We start from the raw sequence: 26,281 nt of genomic DNA, 5'->3' as shown, positions 1-26,281 counted from the left end.
CGATTTAACTGCTCTATATCAGCTATACAATAACTTTGACATGGCAGATGTGCTTTGTAAAGCGGTTCGAGAGTTATCGAGAACATTTCAAGCATCTTTGTCCTCTGACCTTTAAATGAGTAGAATGAGATAGCCTGAGCAGCATCAAAGTAGGACAGTGCGCTGGGGAGGCTTCCTGTCCCAGATTGGTCGTTAAACAGACAGTGAGAAAAGGTGGGGTGGAGGGAAGACTGGCTAAATCTGGAGTTATGAAGCGCAACCCCTTGAGCAGCGAAGCAAATATTGGAAAGAAAGCAAAGACGTGCGCCAACAAATAAACACAGAAGTTGAGAGGATTGCATAAAAGCTCCTTGACTAGCTGTCGATAAACTACTTCTTCCCACGCCCCGACACTAGTGCATTCCTCATCAGCTAATACAATTAATGCCAATTAATCATCTTTTGTCTCCAGCCGGTATGCTGTCGAATTTCCCGGGTGGTATCAGAGAAAGCCCAGACGGAAGCTGTATGAAAGGGGTTTAATCTGAAAATTCAATATTCCCGTGCTGCTGTGTTGAAAGCAACTGTCAAGTTTCCCCAGCTTCCCAGGTTTTCCCTTGAAATCAGCCACTGTCCTACCTCTATTGCACCTCTGATTTTACCCCCATTTCATTCCGGTACCTTTTACATTGCACAGTGAGTCAGGGAAAAAGAACGAAGACACTTTGCATGTGGAACTGGTGTGATGCTGAAATCTATTTGAAAGTGGTCGAGAAAAACACTTATCAAATATCCCCATTCTCCAAGGTGGGAGCGTGACTGTGTGAAAAGAGTTCACAGGCAACAACATCTGCTTTCAACAGAATAGGATGGGAACAGTGAGTCTCTCCAATTAAATATAACATCCACGTTCTGACATTCTCGCCGTGTCGGGGACTAAATTAACACTCGTATCATGTTCTAGTCCGGGTATTGTTTAATTCCCTTTCACACAGCCACTGTTTCACTTTCTTATGCCAATGAGCAGCAAAATTATATATGTGATTTGTCGATTGTCAATGTAAAAGGGTTGTCGTAAGCCAGGATATTTGGAGTGTAAAATTTTATGTCACAGGTCAAACCCAAACCTCCTTACATACAACCATCGTTGAATTTTTTTAATTGCCAATGTAAACAGACCTTGTGGGATAACAGTATTTGGATCGCATCTGTGTTAAAGGGGCTAGGCGAAACCCAGGACATTGCAAGTGTGAAATTTAACAACCTAAACTCACTTCATAAATCCTGGCATACCAGAATCCCATAACACACAACCATTATTCCATTTATATGCTGATGAAGTACATTTGGAGATTTGATTTGTCAATTGGTGATGGAGACTGTCAAAAGCCAGGACATTACGAGTGTTAAACTTAACAGCAGAAACTCATTGCACAGGTCACGTTATGACAGAATCCCATTACATATACCAGTTATTCCTTTAGCTGTACCTTTTACACACTATAGGAACCCAGGGAAAAAAAGCTTTGTGAAATATGAAATTGGTGAGAAAGGGAACTCACAAAACTCCGGCAGGAAGACAGCTCTGTGAAAAGTGGGCAAGTAGAATCCAAAAAAAGATTACGGTATTTTGTACAAATGTTTTCCTGTTGTCTTGTCACTGTCTCACACTTGTGTTCGAAAAAAGTTGCTAATGAATGCATCGTCACGTCACACCGCTCAACAAAACCATCTGGAACACATATGATAAACCCTTATGCGCTGATCATTTCAGAATCCTGTGGTCACCAGCAAGACTCCGACGATGACATCATCAGCTTGGCTGAACTTTAACTGGCGTTCAAAAGTGAAAGAATGACTCACTCAGTTTGTGCCGGAACAATAGCGACTGATAGTTGTGACAAACACGCTTGAACGTCACTCAGAACAATGCAGCAATGATGGAGGCATTTGATGTTATTTTTAAGCTGCGGAAAAAGTTCAAGATTTTAGCCAGTCCACAATGATTTTCTCTCATGTTATTCACAATACAAAGACTCTGTCACTGTCAAAAGATCGTTCTGTACTGTTGTGCAACCATAACGTTAAAAAAAATGCCCACCATAATTTCTCATGGTTAATACGCAAAATTTTGCAAAAATATTTTCAAAACGACACTAGAGTGCATTATATTTAGGTATAGAATAAAAAAATATATAAAATCACATTATATAGTCATATACAGGTACAAAGGGTAGTAAAAAAGGTATACATTTACTTTTCAATATGATATTCAATGTCTTATGTTCCACATTTACATTATATGTATTATGCTAATTTGTGATTCCCGACCTGCTCACGGGAGTTGACGATTTTACGATTGTTAGTGTAGTGTACTTGTTGCTACTGCACCAAACATCAAAAACCGCGGCCCGTGAGTTTGTTTACCTTAAACTAAGAGAAAAAAAATGTAAACTACAAGCGCATGTTATGCAGCCACTTTTAAAAGGAAAGTGTCATCACTCCTGGTGAAGTTACAGGCAACCGCGAAGCAGCGCAGTAGTTCGAAGTGGCTGAATCGAATGTGAGATTGTGGAGGAAGACGAAGGAGAAAATAATCCATCAAAAAGCATATGGAAGAGTTTTGGGATGAGGGAAAGTTCCTCAGTTCCCAGAGATCGGATGCTTTTTTTGAATGCTTGGCCAAGGATGTGTCATGTAGTGAATAAACTGCACTATGCACAAACGTTTTATGCACAAATATTTAATGCAAAAAAAGTTTTTTGCAAAAAGTTTAAGTTAAACAGTGTTAATAGTTTATTTAAGACCAACACGTGTTATCAACAGTAATACTAAAATGTTATGCTATCATTGAACATTTATTTTAGTTGGTTTGAGGGATTCTGTTCTGACAATTGCAGGGACCAGGACAAGCGTGTCCTGTGGCCAGTCCAGAGATACATATTACTGCTACATCAGCACATGCACAATTATCATTAATGATTGTTGTAGAGACATTTTAAAAAAAAAGCAATACAAACAAAAATATAAAACTAACGAAATGGAAATACAGATAATTCCTAATATTTTGAGCATATGGATCGCAGCAAATTGGTGGTGCGCATTGTACATTGGTAGAAGGGTTTTCCTGATATTTTTAGGCCAAGTTTGGGGGTGCGCAATATATTCAGGATGCATTATACATGAGGAATTACGTAATTTAAACAAACCAAAACTTCTCATCCAAAGATAGGGGCCTTACTCATTACTATAGTTACATCATACTAGCTGCTGGAATGTATTTTTCCACTTCACTTTTTTAACGTACATTTTTACGATGTTTTAGAACATTTCATAACTTCTATAAATAAAAACTGAACAAACCAACAAACAGGGCTTTTTTTTTTTTGTTTCAGGTACTAGTTAGGACTGTCGATACCACCTACTGGTACTTATGGGGAATAATGAAAAAAAAAAAAGAAAAATCTGACCAAGTAAGTTCTCCTTGCCAATAGTTTCCACTACACTGCACCGGTTTGTTAGTGTCAAACCAATTATCATGTGCATCAGAAAGAAAGAAAGAATTCACAATTATCTGTCCTTTTGTTGCTTGACATTTTATGTATCAAAAGTATTAATGAAGATTGACTATTCTTACTGGTAGATGACACGCTGTGGCGACCCCGAAAGGGACAAGCCGAAAGAAACTTACTATTGGTATGAAAAACAGTAATATTGAACATACTTAGTGTCTATGTACCATTTCCTGTTCTATTCTTATTGTCATCTTTTTCCTCTTCATAAGCTTCGACAAACACATACACAAAGCTAAGAAAAAGCACACCTCAGCACTTTCCGAGCCCAAGTCACACAGGACTTGCTGAAGTCTCGTGGGATTTGCACACTTTTCTTCAAAGTCTGATGCATATCTGGACACATTTTGGGGCTTGCACTTTTTTTTTGTGCAATTTTAGTTCTACAAAAAAAAAAAAAAAAAAACACACTTGGAAAGCAACCAGTTTTCTTCATCATCTTTAGTGTCTAAGGAATATTTTTGGGGTTTACCCACATCATTTAATGTTACAGATGCCCAAATCCAACACGCAAAGTCTCATGTAAAAAAACGCGACAAACCACCACACTGTTTCCACATTAGTGATTTCCCCCCAACAACCCACACACATTAAATATACTACATACATACTGTAGATGGGTTGGACTTTGCAGATGTGACACAAAGCAGCTGCTGTTCTACTTAAGACACACACTTTCACTTACCACGATGTTAGCATTAGACAGCTATGCAGCATCTGTGTTGCCTTGCTCCAGGGCACCCCGAGAGCCCATTCACACACACAAAAAAGGCATACGTAGCAACAAAACTGAGATAAAGAGGCTCTTACTGTGTTCTAGATATCCTCGTTATGATTTTGATGGTGAATGTGAAGAAGTCCTGAAGAGGCGACGAGGCGAGATGCTGTCAGAGGAGAAAGCAGTTTAAAAAAAAACAGAAAAAAGAAAAAAAGGAAGACTGAGGAAACGGGTGCCGTGGTAACCAGACTGCCTCCTCTCTTTTCAATCTCCTCCTCTTCCTTGACGGGATGGAGGAGCGTTTATCCAGTCCAGTAACACTCACTTGCTCCCCGTTCCTCCCTACCTCGCTCGCCCTATTTTCCCCCCTCCTCCTCCCTTCTGCAGCTCCATCCTGGGTATACCCCCGTTTCTTTTTCGCTCGCTCTCTCTGTCCTCCTCCTCCCCTCACTGTCTTTGATGTTTGGACAGAGAGAAAATGAGATAAGGCAATAAAAGGGAGATGTGGAGCATTTTTGCAGCATGACTCAATCTGAGTGAGCGGCTGACAATAATGGGGGAAGCCATTGCTGCAAAGCTTATTATTAAACATAAAAGGTTGCAAGGCAGGGGGTGGGGGACTGGAAGACATCTACTCCAGTCTGAAGATGACTCAGTCTTTGCTGATTGCTGCAGTTTTTAGGGGGTTCAGCCACATAATTTAATTTTCAGATCACCAACCTCATCTACCCATCCTTTTTATTGTGGGGTAAGGTCATGGGGGAGGTAGACTTCTCCCCAGGCACTTTGTCCCACTTTTCCCGGGTGATCCAGGCCACCCGAGCGAAGCAGTCTCTTTTGCGCGACCTGGGTCGCCCCTGAGTCCTCCTCCTGGTGGGATGGGCCTGGAACACCACGTCAAGGAAGTGTCCAAGGGGAATCCTAACCAGATGTCAAGGTCGAGCCACTTCACCTGGCTCCTCTCAATACAGAGGAGCAGTGGCTTTACTCTGAGCCCCCCCTGCATGACCGAGCTTTTCACCCTCTCTCTAAAGGAGAGCCCGGATACCCTGCAAAGGAAAGTCATATTGGCCGCTATATCCGAGATATCCGTTTGGTCACGACTCACTACTCGTGACCGTAGATCTATTTTTTAATACAAAGGGCTACCAAGTTACACGTGCACTTCTGTAACTAACATTACTGATCACGAGTATTTCTAGTCCATTAAGGGGACACTCAGGCATTCCAAATTTTTTTCATTTTTCAAATATATATTTATACATATATATATATTAGTTATCCACACATCCACATGAGGTGCTCACATGGCCAATGACAGTGAGACCTGGAAGCCCCCCCCCCCCCCCCCCATCTGAATCTGAGTGGTGATCTGTTACTGGACTTCTGTGCTCAACAGTTTGTCCATAACCAACACCATCTTCAAGCAGCAGGATGTCCATACGTGCACTTGGCACCAGGACACCGTAGGTTGCCCTTCGATGATTGATTTTGTGATCGTGTCAGACTTGTCCCCACGTCTTGGACACGCTGGTGAAGATAGTGTCGGAACTGTCCACTGATCACTATGTGGTGGTGAGTTGGCTCCGATGGTGGGCGATGATGCCGTTCCGATCCAGCAGGCCAAAACCTATTGTGAAGGTTTGCAGGGAACATCTGGCCGAATCCAGACAGAAAGAGTTTCAACTCCGACCTCTGGCAGAACCTCACCCACATTCCAAGGGAGGTGGGGGGCATTGACTCCGAGTTGACCATGTTCCATGCCTCTATTGCCAAGGGGGGCGACTGAAGGGTCCCATCAAGCATTGTTAGCCTGTGGGACTCCTGAAGCAATGCATGGGTACTGGCTCGACGAGCTGAATGGAGCTTTGGTGGTTGCCGAGGTAAAAACCCGGTTGTGGGAGTAGTTCGGTGAGGCCATGGAGAACGGCTTCCGGATGGACATAGCATCTGCTCAGCCATCCGGTGTCTCAGGAGGAGGTAGCCGTGCTCAGTCATCCCCATGTATAGTAGGGATGAGGCACTGCTGACTTTGACTCGGGATGTTGTGAGTTGGTCAGGAGAATACTTTTAAGACTTCAATCCCACCAAAACTCCTCATGAGGAAGCAGAGTCTACGGTCTCTAAGGGGGGCGCTCCTTTCTCGGGTTGAGGTCCCCGAGATGGTTAAAACACCTTGGTGGCAAGGCCCCAGTAGTGGTTAAGATTCAGCCAGAGTTCCAAATGGCTCTGAGTGTTGTGGGGCTGTGCTGGATGACACGTCTCTGCAACATCGCATTGACATCAGTGACAGTGGCTCTGGATTTGCAGGGTGGTGGTCCCGCTGTTTAAGAGAGGGACTGGAGGGTGCGTTCCAACTACATGTGGATCAGGCCCTTAGGCCTCCCTGGTAAGGTCTATTCAGGGATGCTGGAGAGCAGGGTCTGTCAGTAACTCAAATCTCAATTTCAGAAAGAGCTATCTGGTTTTCATTCTGGCCGTGAAACAGGTAACCAGCTCTTCACCCTTGGCAGGGTCCTGAATGGTGCGTGGGAGTTCACTGAACAAGTGTACTTGTGTTTTGTGGACTTGGAGAAGGCTTTCGGTTGTGTACCTAGGAGAGTCTTGTAGAAGAGTGCTTCAGGAATATGGAGTACCAAACCCCCTGATACTGGCTGTTTGGGACTTGTGTGACTAGTATCAGAGTTTGGTCCACATTGCCAGCAATTTACAATCTTGGGTATTTTTAGTCCTCACTATTAGTTTTATGTTCAGGAAAATTGCATACTGTCATTTATGAAGAGGTGCTGCTATATCAAAATGAGTTGTCTTCCAAATGAAATTAGTAGAGCTTTTCTATATTTATTTTATAAATCCAATCCAAGCCATTCCTTTTTTTTTTTTGTTTTTTGCTGTGGTCCAACATTTAAACTTTACCAGATCTGATAGTAGTCTCTAAAAAACTTATGCTACTCTGCTATAAATGTAGTCATGAAGTTACATTAACATGTACAAAACATTTGAAATTTATTTTGCCCAGCTGTGAGCTCAGCACCCCTAACGGTCTCTAAAACAACACAGGAATAGCTGGGGATAAGGAAAAAATACAGGAAATAAATGGGGATTTTCGCAAATAACAGGGATTAGGTTATTCCAAAATTCTACAAACAGTTGAATCTGTGAATACCGAATATGTCAGGGTCTACTGTACATATAATTAATATGGTCAGTAAATTTGAAAGGCAGCCGCTTCTCCCTCTGCAATGTTTCTTTTAGTTTAAATGTTTTATCTTTAAGAAGATACATCCTCATATGGTGGCTGAAGGTAGAACGTGGAACTGGTTTAAATCTGTCATGCACGGTAAATCCTCGCTGATTTTGAACATGTTTTCTCAAGCTAGCAAGTGGGCTAGAAAGTTGCCATCTGCGACGCTTTGGTGCAAACTGTTTATCTTCTGTCGCAGTTGCTGTTCATCCCGTGCTGATTCCTTTTCAGCTTCATTTATGGCACAGCCATGAACGCCGATCGGGCTCGTAAGGCTCGGCTAGCTAATAGCTTCTTTTAATGAGATCTGTGACTTGGGCCTTGGCAGAGGGATCTGGACTTAATCGCCATTTATAATGCGTCCATCAAGGGCCCTGCCAAAGACTGCCTGCAGCTTTGCTGTGCCAGACTATATACCATACCTGCGTTTGACAGAGTCATGGACAGCAGGTCCAGCAGTTCCTGCTCAAATTGCTTCTTCTTGTTTCTGGGGCTATGTCTTGTGTGGCAATTTTGGAGTATCCTGAAAAGCGGTACAGAAGGTTTAATCCATTATTATCATCATTATTATTTTGGGCTGTGAATTCATAGATAAAGGGAAATGCTTAGTCATCTAAGAGGGGTTCAAACGAGGCACTGCTCCTCTGCACTGAGAAGAGCCAGATGACGTGGCTTGAGCATCTAGATAGGAACCCCCATACCAAGTTGTTCTGGGCACATTGCACCGGTAGAGGTGCCGGGGATGACGCAGGACTGTCTCGCAGCTGTTCTAGGAACATCTCAGGATCCCTTCACAAGAGCTGCATTAAGTGGTTGGGAAAAGAAAAATCTGTGCTTCCTTAATTAGGTTGGCGCTCCTGTGACGACTTAAAATGGTCAAAAGAAAATGGATGATTTTACCGCAATCTATGAATGAGCAGGGCCACTTCTGTCCTATTCAAAAATCAAATGTGGCCCCATTATAGTCAATGTGTCATGTGTGTAATGTGACGAACCATCGTTGAAAGTCCAGTGACATATCAGCTCGCCTTCCATTCATAGACACCATCCATCCTATAATGCAGTAAATCATGTGTCTGTAAATTAGCTTAGCATACCGTAGCTCAAGTTGGCACTTGGGACTGATTGGTCACGCAGTAAGACGAAAGACTGACGCCAGTTTGTCACTATAAATCATTTTACATACACATTGGTCACTTCAGGCCGGGCAATATGGCCTTGAAAAAATATATTTTTTCCATAGAAATTGATTATTTTTCCCTTTTTCTTATAGAAAAGGCAAATGGTAAATTACATTATTCAAAAGAAGTTTTTTAAAAAAAAATCACGAGAAATTAACTTCAACTAATTGATCAGATCTGTTAATGGATCGGCCGAAGTGAAAGAAAAAGCACTTCAGCGGGCAGTCTGTGCAGTTTTGCACCATTTTCCTAAAACTGGAATATTACCAAAAAAAGAAATATTGAACACCAAAATGTTACTCTGTGAACATTCAAACATAAAAATGAGTTCAGAAGATGAAATATGAAAAGGAGTAAGTCTTTAATAATACAAGCTACATTTTGTACATTTCTACAGCAAACTTTTTTTTTTTTAAGACTAACACTTTTTTTTAAAAAAGAGTAAAGGGGGCAACCTAATATAAACTTTTAGAACAGCGGGTGAGAAATTAAATACAATTCATAGAATATATATAATCTCTCTCTCTCTCTCTCTCCTCTCTCTCTCTCTCTCCTCTCTCTCTCTCTCTCTCCTCTCTCTCTCTCTCTCTCTCTCTCTATATATATATATATATATATATTATATATATATATATATATATACACACACACACACACACACACACACACGCGCGCACACACATTAAACTCCGTAAGGTTTTTACCCCATTAAATAACCGTAAAACTTTTACTCCTATCAACAATCGAGGTGAAGTATAAATTAGGTTCAAGCACCATTTAGTTTCAAAACAGGGACCAGAAGAAGGCCAAGGAGCTTAAAAATAAATACACAATACATTGAGATGTAAGGCTGCCATGGAAACATGACAATTTTGACAATGATAAGACAGGCGACAAGTAATGGATGTTTTAAAAGATAACGACAAACAAGTGGAAAGATTGTCACTGTTTGTTGCTCAAAAGTAATTTGCTTTCCTGTGGATGACAAAGGACCCTCCAAAGTGTTTTAAATTCATTACAATTCTCCTAAAAAAAAAAAAGTAAACAAAAAGGTGATCATGGTTAAGTGTTGTGTAGTAAGTTAAAAAAGGAACAATTTACCACTGTTGTCTCTTATCACGACCTTTCACGCAGTGCTCAAAAACGGGTGCGTAAGAAACTGAACCAAAGCACCTTTTGCATCGGAACTTACTGGAGTTGGATGTCTATGCTCCTGTGTCAAAAAGCTTGCAAAACCTTTGAAAGACAGCTTTGTTGTGAAACTGATGTGAAAGGTGCTAGAGGCGGGGTAGAAGCTATGAAAAAAGAAAAACAGGTTGCATAAAATTGTGACAAGAGGTGTGAGATTTAAAATTTACTCTCTGGTGTGATGTATAAACTAGTCAAACAGCAATGATTGCTTTCACCAAAACAAGCTTGGAAACCCCCGTGGCAAATTAATATATTCCTTTTCCCACAAGCAGCCCATGATACCAAGTTGGAAGTCTGATCTCCCAAACTGAGTGTTGTAAAATTAAATTCTTAAGACAGAGTGGCGATTGTGTGAAAGGGTATCACAGAAAGCCAAGACAGACTGTAAAATTTAACTCAACAGTCACTTTGGCACCCTGGTATCAGCTATTCCATGTTCTGTGTTGGACGAGTGATATTTCACAAAGCGAATTCCTTTGAACTCAATTGGGTCACAGAAACTAGATTCTGTTATGATACTTCACACCCTTATCACAACTTCTGACTACATATTTTCGTCCAATACAGCAGGGAACATTTTGGAGGGCAACTTAACCCCCCTCTCACAACCTGTACCTTTCACACAGTGCAGTGATATGCGAAAGTCTTACAGTGTGAAAAGAGCTACTGATACCTTGTTACAGATGTTGTTACCACATTGTTTGGACTCTGACTGAATCTGACTTGAATTTTAGGTCGTGTTTAGGTGACAAAGTTCTGAGCGTCCACAATGAGACTTGATGGTACACAGTGGCCAGTGGCAACCTATAAACTACGAAAGAAAACACTTGCACGTGTACAAACTGAGAAAGAATATTGTGGGTATAAAAGGCAGGTTTCAAAAAATCTAATAGGAAAGACCGAGGCACGAAGCTGCCCGTTACAAACCCAGCACACCAGTAGCATGCCTCCATACACCGTGGTGAGGCTAAGTCGCCATCTGCGACTTCCAAAGAATGGTCACCAACACAATTAATCATCAATTTGGTCATCATATGAATGTCTTTTCATGGCTCATTATAATGACGAAAAACGCAAGAGTCCCTCAAAATAGTTGTATAAAAACCTCTGGGCATATTCCTGTGGCTCAGTCGGAGTATTGGAGGTCCAAGTCCACGGTTCCATCCGTCACCACCAGCCTAACACGCTTCGGCTTGTTAGACCCCATGGAGTGAGAGGTTGGTCCATAGTGCGGTATGTCCTGATGGTCACCTGGCTGGTTCTGGTGATGGGTGTCCTTCTTAAAGTGTTCCTCCAGACCCCCTTTGTGTCCCGAGAAACCACCCACAGAAAATGAGGGCGGGATGGAGGACTGAGAACCGCATGGCTCCAGGACCAGCCGCCCCTGCGTGCCCGATGGTTCCATCAGGCAGTGGTAGGTGTAGTTCGTCGGGCAGAGTCCTGAGTAACATTCTGGCCCGTCCCTGAGGCCCAGCGTCAACGAGTGGTCGCCGCTGAAGTTCAGTACATAAGGGGGTCCTTGTGGGCCGTAAGGGAAGGAGGCCATGGGGTGGGTCTTGTTTGCTGCCGCCGGCGTGCCAGGTGGGCTGCTGTGGAGTAATTGAGGACTGCTGTGATGTGGAATTGGAGAAAGTGAAGAGGCAAAGCTGAAATCAAACGGATCCGGCTGAGGGTAACACGACTGGTTCTTGTCCGACCCCAGCAAATTGGGTTTGTCGTGTTTGGAGGACCTCTCCTGTGGGGATGAATAACCGTCTTTATTAGGGAAGAAGAAAGGTCTCGGCAGGGCAGAGAAGTTTTTGTATGTCACAGTGGTGTCATCTTGTTTTTCGGAGGCTGTTTTACTTCGGCCGAACGACAGATGTGAAGATGAACTAAGTTTGTTTAAATGGACGCCGGCCCTGCTGGGGTTGGAAGAAGGAGCGAAGTAGTTGACATTCTGACCAGAAATATTACCTTTGTGGTGACTCTCCTGGTCCTCGTGACTCTTATCCATGGATTTAGTACAAAATGTTTTCGTCATAGAATGGCTGCAGGCAACCACATGGTCTTTGGAGGGAGCACTGTACAAATTCTCACTCGGGTTGCCGCCTTGAATCTTCAGAACCCTGTGGATGACAGAAGAGGACTTTTCCTGGGAGTTGAAAGGATTGTCAGGGGAGTTTGGATTTCTTCCAGCGAAGACCTGAGGATTAAGGAACTTGTTGGCAATTGGAGACGAAAGGACAGGCTTTGTCTGGTTGATGCCTCGTTGTAAGCTAGGCTGAGGGTTAGGAAAAGACTGAGGTTGTTTCGGAATGCTCATGCGGTGGAAGGGTCCGTGTGTTTTGAGGTTAGATGTGGCCTTTGACTGGCTGCTGCTCGGTTTGACGTTCAGGACAGGATGGACTAAAGGAAGAGGATTCTGAGAAATGGCAGCAGAAGAACCAAATAGGCGAGGCTTGGTCATCACAGAGGAAAAATTATTTTTAAATTCCTCTCTGGACAGCCTCATTCCAGGATTTTTCCCAAGACACCGTTCCTTTGGCAGCACTTCGGGATTGGTGAGCGCTGAAAAACTCAAGCTGGCTTGTGGCGGGATTCTGCCAGAGTTGTTTTTTGGGTCACAGTCCAGAGAAACTGACTCGTTTTTGGATGAGAGTAGACTGGGGAAGAACTGGAGATCATCACCGGTAAAGTTAGTCTCAGGACTTGGGGGGCCAAGGTAGGGCGTGTCGGTAGTCCATGTGTCGGAGGGGCTGTGAGAGAGGGGGCTACTGAAAGGATCAGTGGGGGGGTCCAATGAACACAGATCAGATGGTGATGAGGGGAGGATGTTCTGTGTCTGATCGCAACCCTCAAAGTTGAGACACTGGAAATCCAGGATATCATCACAGCAGTTTGCAAAGTTAGGCTCACCCGGTAGAATGTTTTCCGCACTAGGGAATGGAGGAGACTGGGGCGGGGGCTGGATGATGGAACTAGGAATTCCGGTCAGGGCAGCTGTCTTCTCCAGAATCTGTGAAGAGCACAGACCCTCAGAAAGCCTGGAGAGGCTGTTGTCAATCTGCTGGAGTGAATGACTGAGGCAGCTCGTGGGTGTCTCCACATGACCAAACTTGGTCAACATCTTGTGTCGCTGCTTCCTGCTACTTCCGCTGCTGACTTCCTGTCTCTCTGCGATCTCATTCGCTACTGCCATGCTTTCCTGGTTTTCGTTTAGTGGGGAAGACAAGGAAAGAGGTGACAGTGACAAAGACATCTGCGGCGCTTCAATTTTCAGGAGCAATGGATTGCTGTTCAACTTCTGGCCTACAGGTGGGGCCTCTTCTCGGACCTTGCTCAAGTCCAGCAGTGCTGGCATTTGCTTGGTTAAATCAGGACCTCGAAGCTCTCTCTTTACCGGTGTCTCAATTTTAACTTCAGGATGGTTCTGCTCCTCATCATCGTCATCCACCTCCCAAATGTCCTCCACCTTTCTGCGCAGTTTTAGGATTGGCAGAGGAATACCATTGAAATCCACTTTTTGCTCTGACCGACTTTCAAAGAGGCAACAGCTTCTTGTGAACGGATCTTCCATTTTTGTTTCTTGAGCAAATGATGTCGTTGGGCTCTGGACCTTGTTGGGTGGCAGGTTAGTACCAGAGGGAATCCCGCCATCTGGTTTTCCTTTACAGTCTTCCACGACCAGCACTGACTTGGTGGATGCATTTTTCCTCTCGCCCCGTTTTTTCAAGCGAAGCAGTCTACTCTTGGACTTCTTACTGGCCTGCACATGAGCCTGAGCCGCCTGCATCTCCATGCTCAACACAGACACTGAATCCATGATGGCCTTAAGGGGATCATTGTCAAGTTCCTCCCGCTTTTCTGTTTTGAAACTCATACACCCTAATCCGTTGCTCTGCATCTCCCATACTTTCCCTCTCCTGCGTTTGAAACGGATCCTAAAGTTAAGGTCTGGCTTTGTCTCCTCAACATCGCTGAGTTCCATGGCTGACGTTTTAACCATTGAGTCTTTCTCATCCTTCATCTGATGGTTCATACCAATCTCAACAGCCTCTTGGTTATCATCCATATCTTGCCTCTCAGATTTAAACTTGCGAACTTTCCTCAAATGACTATGAGGAGCTTCAGTAACTCTGGGCCGAAGAACCCTGCTAATACAGTTTTGCCTCGTGATCCTTCTCGAGCTCAACCTCTGAACTTTTGCTCGCATCACTTTGCTTTGTCTGTCTCGCTTGATTTTCTTTTCTGAATGACAACTTGGTTCCTTCCGTGTGGAAAATCCGGAAACTTCTTTCCGGGCTGTGACAACAGTAGGAATTATGCATGGTTCAGGCTCTAGAGCACGGCGGAATGTCCGTTTCTTCAAAGGTATGTTGGATTGCATGGTGTCAAGGTGCTGAGTGGTCTGATCTGTGTTCGCTGAAATGTGTGCATTAAGAGGTACTGGGTCAAGGTGGGCAGCTGCAGGGTGGCCGAGCTTAATCAGATTTTGTGATGAGATGACTAAACTGGTGTCTGTGCTTTTTGATTTAAGCTCAGCTTTTGTCTTCAATTGACTGTGGATCTTTTGCCGCCCTCCAACATTCCCTCTCGTTGTCACACATCTGGCAGAATGAACTTCCTTCAGATATGAGGGACAGTTACCACCCTGTGGTTGGTCATCTACCAAGGCTTTATCTTTCTTTAAAATATCGGAAAGGAGGACCTTGGCCTGCTTTATGACTATATTACTGCCTGGCTTCTGTAGTGGTTTACTTGGGGTGTGAGCTGGCGGTTCTGAAACAACTTTGCACGGATTAGGAGCTTTACCCCCCTGGGAATTATTCTGTTTGTTCATTTTTGCACTGGGCACGATATTACATTCAGCAGCAACAGCTTTTCTCTTCTCTTTGTGCTCTTCGGGTTTGACTTTTTCTAGTCCCATTTCTTCTGCAGCCACCGTTTGGATTTCAATGACCTTGTTCTTCCCTCCTTCCTCAAGCTGGGAAGAGTCATTTACCATCCCATTTATGTCCTGCTGCTTCTCTACTGTTCCCTTATTGATGGACTTAAAGAACATTTCTCGCACTCCTCGGGGAGCTTCAGCAGTGCAAGTACCTGGCACAATTGGTGGTGGTGGACCCTGCCTCAGATGGGATTTCTGTGTGGTCAGCGGCCTGAGGCCTTGAATCTGTCTCATCTTTCCTCTCAGTTCCTCCCTTATGCCCCGGTCGTCAACAATCAGTCCTGGTGCGTCTCTGTAAGGTGCTGAAATTCTAGTGAGGCGGACAGTCAGGTATTGCTTGAGTGATAGTACTGGATTGTCTGAAGCTTTCTTACAAGAAGCCAGGACACTCTGACAGACAGCAGGCTCAGAGTTTTCTTGCTCAGTACTTTCCTGTTTTATTGTGATGGCAGTTTTCACAGAGTTGACCCTCTCTGCGCTCCTGGTTCTGGATGAACTCCTCAAGGGAACTCCTCTGACAGACTTCCCATCATGGTCTATCCATCCCCTGTTCTTACGCAGCGGACCAAGAGTGAAACGCTTCACGTTGGATGTCGTCTTGGGCTTCACAACCTCCAGTTGCTGCAGTAGGGCCCTTTCTTTGCTTTTGGGATCTTTGCAGACCAAGAGAAAGTCCAGTGTGTGGCGCCGCACCCTGATCCTCAGATCTCGAATCACGCACTGTGACGGGAGCGGCAGTGTCTGTCGCTCTTTCCTCGTTCGACCAACTTCAGTGGGTCTCGAGAGTCTGTGGTTCTGTAGCCTCCACTTATTTGTCTGGTTCCACTTTCGGTTCTTCAGGGCATTCCTACGCATCTGATGGGTGAAGGAGTTCCGAGAGGGGATTGCTAGAAAGAATGGAAAGGACAAGGTCAAGTGACTGCAGAGAGTTCCATTTTTAAAAGTAGAACAGTACCTTGATTTTGATGTTTAATTCATTCTGTGACAAAGCTGAAAACTCAAATTAACTTGTACAATTTCAATTTTCCAAAAAGGACGCCTTTAATCTATTCTACCCATACCTTCCAAAACATAAAATTTTGTTTTCAATTTAAAAAAAAACTTGCAAAGGCACTGCATTTTATTAAAAAAAAATCTATAAAGTGCATTTACTGCGCATAGCACTCGTGTTGGATGCTTGCCTTTTAGTGGAAAGGCCTAGTGAGTGACGTCAGGAGTTGGAGTCAAGTTGGTTATTTCAGTGTGAGCATCTCTTCTTGTGAGTGTTCTTTTGTATTTAACAAAATGTACCATTCAATAAACAGTTGAAAGTGAATCAGCGACTGTGACTACCTTTTACCACACATGAGGGCATAACAGTACATTAATTGCCCAATTTTCTTATGCACCTGACTGGCCATACAACTAAAGCTTGTTTGTAACTAAAATTTTGGATTGCAACACAAAGCAAAATTAAATTGGTCGAGCATTTGTAAGTCAAGGCACCAATGGATATTTCCCCAATTAAAATAACAAGTTAAGAAAAAAGATCTGAAAGGACACCTGAATGTATTCCAGGGATGATGGGTCTGGCACTTAAGTGTCCCTTCTCTCGCTGGTGGCGAAGGTAGCGCTCCCGTAGGCGGTACTTCTGGCCGAGGGGTTCTTTTGTTTCCTCACATTCCGGCTGCTTCCCTCTGTGTTTAAAATGACCTTCCCCTTTCCTACAGGAGAGTTGACGTCAGCACATTAAACATGACTCGAAACGTGTCAAAAATCTCCAATGTGTAGCACTGAGACACACCTCTCGCAGGTGCAGCACTCGCACATTTCATTGCCTTCCCCGAAGAAGCTAGCTCCGTAGTAGCATGTGATCTCCTCCCCGGGCGAGATAGGTCGAATCACCTCAACACAAGCACCATTCTTCTCACCGGGGACAAACTGGGCGTGTGATGGGGTGGAAGGTGGAGAAAGTCAAAAGATTGGTGAGGCCCCCCGGGGACGTATAATTGGACAGCTGAGGCAATAAAATCTGATAGTAAACATTTAGAGATCATCAAGTAAATACTGTGAATAATTATTTGACTTAGACTGCTTTGTCTCTGATGATTGAATGTTTGCTTACCTTGCAGTTTGGTTTGCAGTCTTCCAGAACAAAGAAAAGAAAGAAAGAAACTGTGATTAATTGGACACAAATCAAAATCAAATCACTAAATTCACTGACTCAATCTTTATGGGTCCTAGAAATTAATAAAATATTTTTTTTGTGCACCACCAAACAAAGGAAAGAACGCTCAAATCAAACAATGAGCTTAAAGTTAAAAAAAAGTATAATTAATTATTGTTGGGAATTCTGTCTATGTTATGTTATGTTATTACATTATCGGCTAAAACAGTCGGTTCAAGACTTATTGTCTTGAAATTCATTTTGCGAAATTTTTAATTCATAAATCTCGCCATTACAAAGTAAATTAGTGTGTCATTTTTTAAGGTTTACCCTAACACATACTTGAGGATTTTTCAAAGTATAATTACCCTTAGTTATTTTTAAACATAATTACACTTGTTTATCCTTAAAAATGGCATTTAATCCTTAACTTGCAATTTTGGAAAAATAATATTTCAGAGATCAATAGACAGCAAGTACATTGAAGAATAGATTACTACGACACATGAAGAGTAGATTTCAGGCTTAAATTTAATTCTGAAATTCTCATACAGAAACCCAGTTTAAGACTTTTTAAAAATTAGGGTACACTGATAAGATCCAGTATAGAGTTTAAGTACCTTTACATTGATGATTTAAGGACTACATGTCGTTTTTAATCATTTCTATTAATCATCAATAAACTGCATTTTAAGCATTTCAATTTCATATTGAAGAATCTAATTGCAGCCTTCTTAAGGATCCGTGGACACGCCATGGACTGTTGAAACTGACCGTGGTTGATGAAGGCGGCTGGTCCGAGCCAGAGCTGAGCACAGCGTTTGCGCGTGGAGTACATGACGCTGAAGTCGTTTACACCAGCCCGCAGCACGGCACTGTTGGCCGGACTCAGCTCAGCGATGCAGCCCAGAAGGACCTCCACGCGCTCCCCTGCGAACCTGCCCGCCAACAAAATTGTATTTACTTAACCCTTCTACGGTAACCTTTATTGACCTTTTCATGTTTGTGACCAACAGGCTACTTAGAGGTGGAAGAAAATGATTGGCTATCACTGGCATAAACTGTGACGAAAACTTTAGGTTTGCACAGCCAGGTATACACAGTCATCAGATTTTCAGAAATCATTTTCTCACCGGTAGGTATAAAATATTTAGTTGGGTAATTTGAGGAATTAAGGAAAACAAAATAATCTCGGTTCTAGAGCACACTATCCATTCCAGTGTCAAAAGAGCACACCTCTGCCGTTAATCTGAGCAAAAGAAAAATAAATGCGCTATCATTAACAAGTCCCTCGATCTTGTTCAGTCTGAATTTCCACCATGTGGATTTTTAATCAATTTACCTGTTGAAATTGAAATTACACTCAGTGTTCCCTCTTTCTTCAAAGCAAATAACCTAACAAAACACATTTTTGACTAACACTTCCCATTCGGACTAGAGCGATAGAGGAAAAGGGCTAAAATTATTCAAGCCATTTCTCCCCCCCACCCCCACAATGGAATCTGTGTAGGCCAAATGATGTAAGAATGTTTGTTAAATAATAGTGCCAATGGAAAAAATATGGCTTGTTGCCACCCAGAAGTACATGTGACATGATTCAATATCCCAGAGTACAGTAAAGAATGGACGCACCAGTGTCTGGTGGAGGTAATCTTGGCTCCATTGGTCTCGGAGGAGTAGCGGTCACACGATTCAATCTTGACGCCGCTGTCCAGTAAGAAGGCACTGAGGTAGCGGTACACCTGTAGAGAAGGCAAAGACCTCAGAAAGCTCATTTTGTCTCAAATGTTCCTCATTGACGTTCCACATACTGAATTATTCCTACTGTTCTGTTTATTTCTGACCTCTACTATATTATACAGTTAATATAAGTACTGTTGTGGGTCGAAGACAAAGAAGAGGAGGAAACCGGATCCAGCGTCAGAAGAAAAAGAGGAATGCACAGAGCCTACAACTGAGTGTAGGGTTTTGAATGTTGGGACTATGACAGGAAAAGCTCAGGAGTTGGTTGACATGATGATTAGGAGAAAGGTTGATATTCTGTGCATCCAAGAGAGCAGGTGGAAAGGTAGTAAGGCTAGAAGTTTGGGAGCAGGGTTTAAATTATTCTACCACGGAGTAGATGGGAAGAGAAATGGAGTAGGGGTTATTTTAAAGGAAGAGCTGGCTAAGAATGTCTTGGAGGTGAAAAGAGTATCAGATCGAGTGATGAGACTAAAATTTGAAATTGAGGGTGTTATGTACAATGTGGTTAGCGGCTATGCACCACAGGTAGGATGTGACCTAGAGTTGAAAGAGAAATTCTGGAAGGAACTAGATGAAGTAGTTCTGAGAATCCCAGACAGCGAGAGAGTTGTGATTGGTGCAGATTGTAATGGACATATTGGTAAAGGAAACAGGGGCGATGAAGAAGTGATGGGTAAGTACGGCATCCAGGAAAGGAACTTTGAAGGGCAGATGGTGGTGGACTTTGCAAAAAGGATGGAGATGGCTGTAGTGAACACTTATTTCCAGAAGAGGGAGGAGCATATAGTGACCTACAAGAGCAGAGGTAGAACCACGCAGGTAGATTATATTTTGTGCAGACGATGTAATCTGAAGGAGGTTACTGACTGTAAAGTAGTGGTAGGGGAGAGTGTAGCTCGACAGCATAGGATGGTAGTATGTAGGATGATTCTGGTGGTGGGTAGGAAGATTAAGAAGACAAAGGTAGAGCAGAGAACCATGTGGTGGAAGCTGAGAAAGGAAGAATGTTGTGCGGCCTTCCGGAAAGAGGTGAGACAGGCTCTCGATGGACAACCGAAGCTCCCGGAAGACTGGACGACGACAGCCAAGGTGATCAGAGAGACAGGCAGGAGAGTACTTGGTGTGTCATCTGGTAGGAAAGGGGAGAAGGAGACTTGGTGGTGGAACCCCAAAATACAGGGAGTCATACAAGGAAAGAGATTAGCGAAGAAGAAGTGGGATACGGAGAGGACTGAGGAGAGGCGAAAGGAGTACATCGAGATGCGACGTAGGGCAAAGGTAGAGGTGGCAAAGGCTAAACAAGAGGCATATGAAGACATGTACACCAGGTTGGACACGAAAGAAGGAGAAAAGGATCTCTACAGGTTGGCCAGACAGAGGGATAGAGATGGGAAGGATGTGCAGAAGGTTAGGGTGATTAAGGATAGAGATGGAAATGTGTTGACTGGTGCCGGTAGTGTGCTAAATAGATGGAAAGAATACTTTGAGAAGTTGATGAATGAAGAAAATGACAGAGAAGGAAGAGTTGAAGAGGCAAGAGTGAAGGACCAGGAAGTGGAAATGATTACTAAGGGGGAAGACAGAAAGGCATTACAAAGGATGAAAAATGGGAAGGCAGTTGGTCCTGATGACATACCGGTAGAGGTATGGAAGCAATTTGGAGAGATGGCTGTGGAGTTTTTGACCAACTTATTCAACAGAATACTAGTGGGCGAAAAGATGCCTGAAGAATGGAGGAAAAGTGTTCTAGTTCCCATTTTTTAAGAACAAAGGGGATGTTCAGAGCTGTGGGAACTATAGAGGAATAAAGTTGATGAGCCACACAATGAAGTTATGGGAAAGAGTAGTGGAGGCTAGACTCAGGACAGAAGTAAGTATCCGCGAGCAACAGTATGGTTTCATGCCTAGAAAGAGTACCACAGATGCATTATTTGCCTTGAGGATGGTACTGGAAAAGTACAGAGAAGGTCAGAAGGAGTTACATTGTGTCTTTGTGGATCTAGAGAAAGCCTATGACAGAGTACCAAGAGAGGAACTGTGGTACTGCATGCATAAGTCTGGTGTGGCAGAGAAGTATGTTAAAATAGTACAGGACATGTATGATGGCAGCAGAACAATGGTGAGGTGTGCCTTAGGTGTGACAGAGGAATTTAAGGTGGAGGTGGGACTGCATCAGGGATCAGCTCTGAGCCCCTTCCTGTTTGCAGTGGTAATGGATAGGCTGACAGATGAGGTTAGACTGGAATCCCCTTGGACCATGATGTTCGCAGATGATATTGTCATATGCAGTGAAAGCAGGGAGCATGCTGAGGAACAATTGGAAAGATGGAGACATGCACTGGAAAGGAGAGGAATGAAGATTAGCAGAAGTAAAACAGAATATATGTGCGTGAATGAGAAAAGTAGAGGGGGAAGAGTGAGGCTACAGGGAGAAGAGATAGCGAGGGTGGACGACTTCAAATACTTGGGGTCAACAATACAGAGCAATGGAGAGTGTGGTCAGGAAGTGAAGAAACGGGTCCAAGCAGGTTGGAACAGCTGGCGAAAGGTGTCTGGTGTGTTATGTGACAGAAGAGTCTCTGCTAGGATGAAGGGCAAAGTTTACAAAACAGTGGTGAGGCCGGCCATGATGTACGGATTAGAGACGGTGGCACTGAAGAAACAACAGGAAGCTGAACTGGAGGTGGGAGAAATGAAGATGTTGAGGTTCTCGCTCGGAGTGACCAGGTTGGATAGGATTAGAAATGAGCTCATTCGAGGGACAGCCAAAGCTGGATGTTTTGGAGACAAGATTCGAGAGAGCAGACTTCGATGGTTTGGACATGTTCAGAGGCGAGAGAGTGAGTATATTGGTAGAAGGATGCTGAGGATGGAGCTCCCAGGCAAAAGAGCGAGAGGAAGACCAAAGAGAAGGTTTATGGATGTGGTGAGGGAAGACATGAGGGCAGTTGGGGTTAGAGAGGAAGATGCAGGAGATAGGCTAAGATGGCAAAAGATGACACGCTGTGGCGACCCCTAACGGGACAAGCCGAAAGGAAAAGAAGAAGAAGAAGATGTGGATTACATCCCATAAGCATCACAGTGTTCTGTGGATTTTTTTTATTTACTATTAATTATTCCTGTTGCTGTTAAATTCTATTGCTCTGGGTGACGGTTGTAATGAATGTTTGAAAAGTGTAGCTGAATCACTAATTTTAAAATACCTGCCATATGTGTAACTTTGTGCAAGGGACAGTTTCTGGATTATTTCTATTTTTTTTCCAGTTCAATTTTGCTTGGTGTCAAAATGTCAAGATGAGCCATGTACAGGTAATTATAAGACATACATTGTACAAATAATATCTGCACTCATGCACAAGAAACTGGTGGACGTTTTTGACAGGATCTTATTTTCATCTTTTTTTGGCTTGATACGTTTGTGAAAGCCTTGTACATTATTTTAATACAGATGATGCCTACCTATTGCTCGTATATATACACACACACACACACACACACAAATTTATATACACAAACTCACACACATATATACAATACAGGGAGTCTTCAGTCTACGACAGATCCGTTCCCACAGTAGCAACTTAACTCGAATTTCGATTTAATTCGGATTTCACCATTAAAGTCAAAATTTACGATGACCACTGGGATTGGCTTCAGCATTCCCGCGAACCTCGTAAAGATAACAGGCTTGGAAAATGGGTGGGTATGGGTACTTCATATAAAAAACTAAAATACATTTTAGTGAAAAATATAAGATGCTTCAGTTACTATTAGGGAAGGGAGGCTGGGATGATGAAGAATGAAGGGAGGCTGCGCTCAGCTATAGCTAAGGAAGCAAGTCCAGGTAGCCGTTGCTTACGGTAAATTCCTCCCGAGCGTCCTTGCCTTTCTGCTCTTTTACAGTTCGGAAAATATGCCGTCCCTTTTCCCTTAAATTAACATTAGGCTAATATTAAACCTACATTGATTCTCATCCTTGATCCATAATCTAAGTCATCTTTCCATCCCGGCAACAATCGAAGAACGTGGCTTCGTTTTTTTTCTTCACAAAAAAAGTTACTTTATGATCATTGTATCCCCCACAGAGACTAAACACTTCACGTGCACTAAAATACGGGCTTTGTACTTAATAATTGCCACGCTCATCCGACTGAAGTCCAGGTCTTTTTATGTCTGTCATGTCCATTGGTGTGAATCATTTTTTCATTTTTTTCATGATATTAAAGGAAGACTTTGTCAAAAGTAATAGGAATGGGAGCACACCCAAGTTAGTAGATGAGAGTTCAGTGTCTCTTTTAATTCCAATTACCTCACTCGAGAACAAGACAATAAACGTGAACTTCTCCACTTGGGGCAAGATCTCATCCCCGACCCGGAAAAGGCATGCCAGACTCTTTTCCGACTGAGGACCCTGGTCTCAGATTTGGAGGTGCTGATTCTCATCCCAGCTGCTTCACACTCTGCTGCGAACAGCTCCAGTGAGCGTTGGAGATCATGGCCTGATGAAGACACCACAACAACATCATCTGCAAAGAGCAGAGATGCAATGTTGAGTCCACCAAACCGGACACACTCTACGCATCTGCTACGCCTAGAAATTCTGTTCATAAAAGTTATGAACAAAATCAATGACAAAGGACAGCCTTGGTGGAGTCCAACTGTCACTGGAAACTCTGACACCAGTCATACAGGGAAAGAACAGTTAGTATCAAGGGATTCGGTACCCCATACACTCGAAGACCCCCCCACAGGACTCCCCGAGGGACATGGTTGAATGCCTTCTCCATGTCCACAAAACACATGTAAGACTGGTTAGGCAAACTTCCATGCACCATCAAGGATCCTGCTGACGGTGTAGAGCTGCTCCACTATTCCACGGCCAGGACGAAAAACAAACTGTTCCTCGTGAATCTGAGATTCGACTTCTCAACTGACCCTCCTCTCCAGCACACCTGAATAGACCTTATCAAGGATGCGGAGGAGTGTGATCCCCCTGTAGGAGGAACCCATCCTCAGTTCCCCATTCTTACAAAGGGGTACCACCACCCCAGTCTGACAATCCAGAGGTACTGTCCCTGATGTCAATGCGATGTTGGAGAGGAGTGTCAACCAGGACAGTCCCACAACGTCGAGAGCCTTTTGGAATTCAGGACAAATGTTACCCACCCCTAGAGCCCTGCCACCGAGGAGCTTTTTCACCACCTCGGTGACCTCAAACCCGGATAGAGGGGTGTGCATCAGAGAACCCAGACTCTTCTCCCTCATGAGAAAGCGTGTTATTGTAATTGAGGAGGTCTTCACAGTACTCTCCCCACCGACTCACAACATCCCCAGTTGAGGTCAGCAGTGCCCCATCCTCATTATACACAGTGTTGACGGTGCACTGATTGCCCCTCCTGAGACGTCAGATGGTGGACCAGAATTTGCTCGAAGCTGTCATGAAGTCATTTACTCATGGCCTCACCGAACTTCCACGCCCGAGTTTTTGGGTCAGCAAACCACCGAAATTCCATTCTGCTTGGCCAGCCGGTACCTGTCGGCTACCTCAGGAGTCCCACAGAGCAGAAATGCTCGATAGAACTCATTTAGCTTCACAGCATCCCTCACTTTTGGTGTCCACCAACATGTTTGGGGTTAACGCAACGACAGGCACCGACCATGTTACTGCCACAACTCCGGTTGTCCACCTCGGCAATGGAGGCGCAGAACATCTTCCACTCATACTCAATGTCTCCCACCTCTCCCGGAACATGAGCAAAGTTCTTTTGGAGGTGGGAGTTGAAATTCCTTCTGACAGGGGAATCCACTAGCTGTTCCCAGGAGACGCTCATGTTCTTCCAGGTCTCACTGTCATTGCCTACGTGGGCATTGAAGTCGCTAGCAGAATGATGGCAATCCCCAGACGAGACGGGGCACAATATGTATATCCACACATGCTCAGCGCCTCTCACCGTGGGGAGCTTGAGAGTGAAACAGTCTAACCCCTCTCAAGAGCACTGGTACCAGAGCACAAGCGCAGTTACGGTTTCTTAGTCATGTGACGTCACATACCAAGAAAGCGTAACTGGATCGGTTAGCTGTTTGGTTCTGACCTGAAGTAACCCTGACGGTGAATTTTAGACAGCAAATTGTATCCAGTTGAAATTCAGACAGCAAATTGTAGCCAGTTGAATTGTTAACATTGAAAAGCTACACTGAAATACAACTATTGAAAATGTGATCACTTTACATTTCAAATTCAAATCCTGTTTTCTACAGCATTTCAAATTCAAATCCTGGCGGCAAATTTACTTCAATACACAAGAAGCAGCCAAACATGCCACCCACTCATGGCACTGGAGGTGAGTGAGACGGTTTGCCTCAGATTGTGAAAATGCTGCTCAGTATCTTAATTTTATTTTAAGTTAGAAACAACATCGGAGATGCAAAATTAAGTAAATCAAAAATAAATTTGAAAAATTCCTCCAATATGTCGAGCTTCCAAATGTTACAGAATGTCCATACTTTTATTTTCTAAATTAAAATCACTAAATGCAACCCTTCCACCCCTCAGCTACCAGGCCACAACGTAGGCTGGAACTGTCTGCTACGTCAAAGTTGATGCAATAAAAAGAAAAAAAAATATTGAAGCCATAATTTAATAATGATTGTAACTGACTGTACCACAATGTTCTGGAAGAGACTTTTTATTGTTTGGCAACTGAATACTGTTCACAGAACCATGAAGGGTGGACCTTATCAATGATCCGGTCTTTCATAATTTAGTCTCAGGACCAGTTTAATACTGGGGCTCCTATCCCGAAGGAGGGCTGTAATGTTTTTAGTTTGCGTTCCTTATTCTTCTTTGTATTGTTGAAACTTGATGCCAAATGTTGAGCCACTGCTGTGAAAGATAAACCAGTGGAAAAGCAAACAAGAAAATAAAAAGTTTTGAATCTTCAGTTCAAAATTATTCAAATGTTGTAAACCAGAGGTCTCAAACGGCCCAGGAGATAATATACTGTGGCCCCCACCTTCAGATAAAAGTTTGTTATTGCGGCCCTCGAGATTTACATGAATGACACTTTTACAGTGTTGTGTACAAAGCCAACCAATCGTGGTGGGGTATATGGCTCTTGGGCACATGCAAGCAGAGAAATATCTTTCTGTGTGAAAATTACAGCAGCATTGCCATGTAGCGTTTTACTGTTTAGCACACAACTTGTTGACACAAGCATCGTTTATCTTTTCTCCTTCATTCATTTTCCGAGCCGCTTATCTTCACCAGGGTCGCGGTGGTGCTGCCGCCAATCCCAGATATCATCGGGCAAGAGGTGGGGTACACTCTAAACTGGTTGCCAGCCAATCACACGGCACATAGAGAAAGACAACAGTCGCACTCACAATCACACCAAAGGCCAATTTAGAGTCCCTAATTATTGCATGTTTTTGGGGATGTGGGAGGAAACCGGAATGCCCAGAGAAAACCCACGCAGGCACAGGGAGAACATACAAACTCCACACAGGCGGGGCCAGGATTTGAATCCTGGACCTCAGAACTGTGAGGCCAATGGTTTAACCAGTTGCCCCATTGT

The 26,281-nt window shown here is 43.5% G+C and overlaps 2 protein-coding genes across 5 annotated transcripts in view; both read right to left on the bottom strand.

Moving 5' to 3' along the window:
* Positions 1-8,067, bottom strand: part of shank1 (SH3 and multiple ankyrin repeat domains 1) — a 95,548-nt gene extending 87,481 nt beyond the window's left edge. Inside the window, exons 1-2 of the mRNA XM_061845026.1 lie at positions 7,936-8,067; positions 4,362-4,435 (exon numbers count right to left, since the gene is read on the bottom strand). The gene's annotated coding sequence lies outside the window, so the exon portion shown is untranslated. The remainder of the gene's footprint in view (positions 1-4,361; positions 4,436-7,935) is intronic.
* A 1,253-nt stretch (positions 8,068-9,320) lies between these two features.
* The window catches only part of kmt5c (lysine methyltransferase 5C), a 34,561-nt gene continuing 17,600 nt past the window's right edge, over positions 9,321-26,281 (bottom strand). For all 4 annotated transcript variants that reach the window (XM_061845944.1, XM_061845942.1, XM_061845941.1 and 1 more), the window contains 6 exons: positions 18,594-18,703; positions 17,736-17,899; positions 16,920-16,939; positions 16,599-16,735; positions 16,358-16,518; positions 9,321-15,702 (listed from right to left, as the gene is read on the bottom strand). In XM_061845944.1, coding sequence (XP_061701928.1) covers positions 11,012-15,702; positions 16,358-16,518; positions 16,599-16,735; positions 16,920-16,939; positions 17,736-17,899; positions 18,594-18,703 — 5,283 coding nt within the window. In that variant the 3' untranslated portion in view covers positions 9,321-11,011. The remainder of the gene's footprint in view (positions 15,703-16,357; positions 16,519-16,598; positions 16,736-16,919; positions 16,940-17,735; positions 17,900-18,593; positions 18,704-26,281) is intronic.

This window comes from Syngnathoides biaculeatus, chromosome 16, assembly GCF_019802595.1.
Source record: "Syngnathoides biaculeatus isolate LvHL_M chromosome 16, ASM1980259v1, whole genome shotgun sequence".
In the NCBI taxonomy this organism is placed as follows: domain Eukaryota; kingdom Metazoa; phylum Chordata; class Actinopteri; order Syngnathiformes; family Syngnathidae; genus Syngnathoides; species Syngnathoides biaculeatus.
This window is presented reverse-complemented; position numbering and strand designations above follow the sequence as displayed.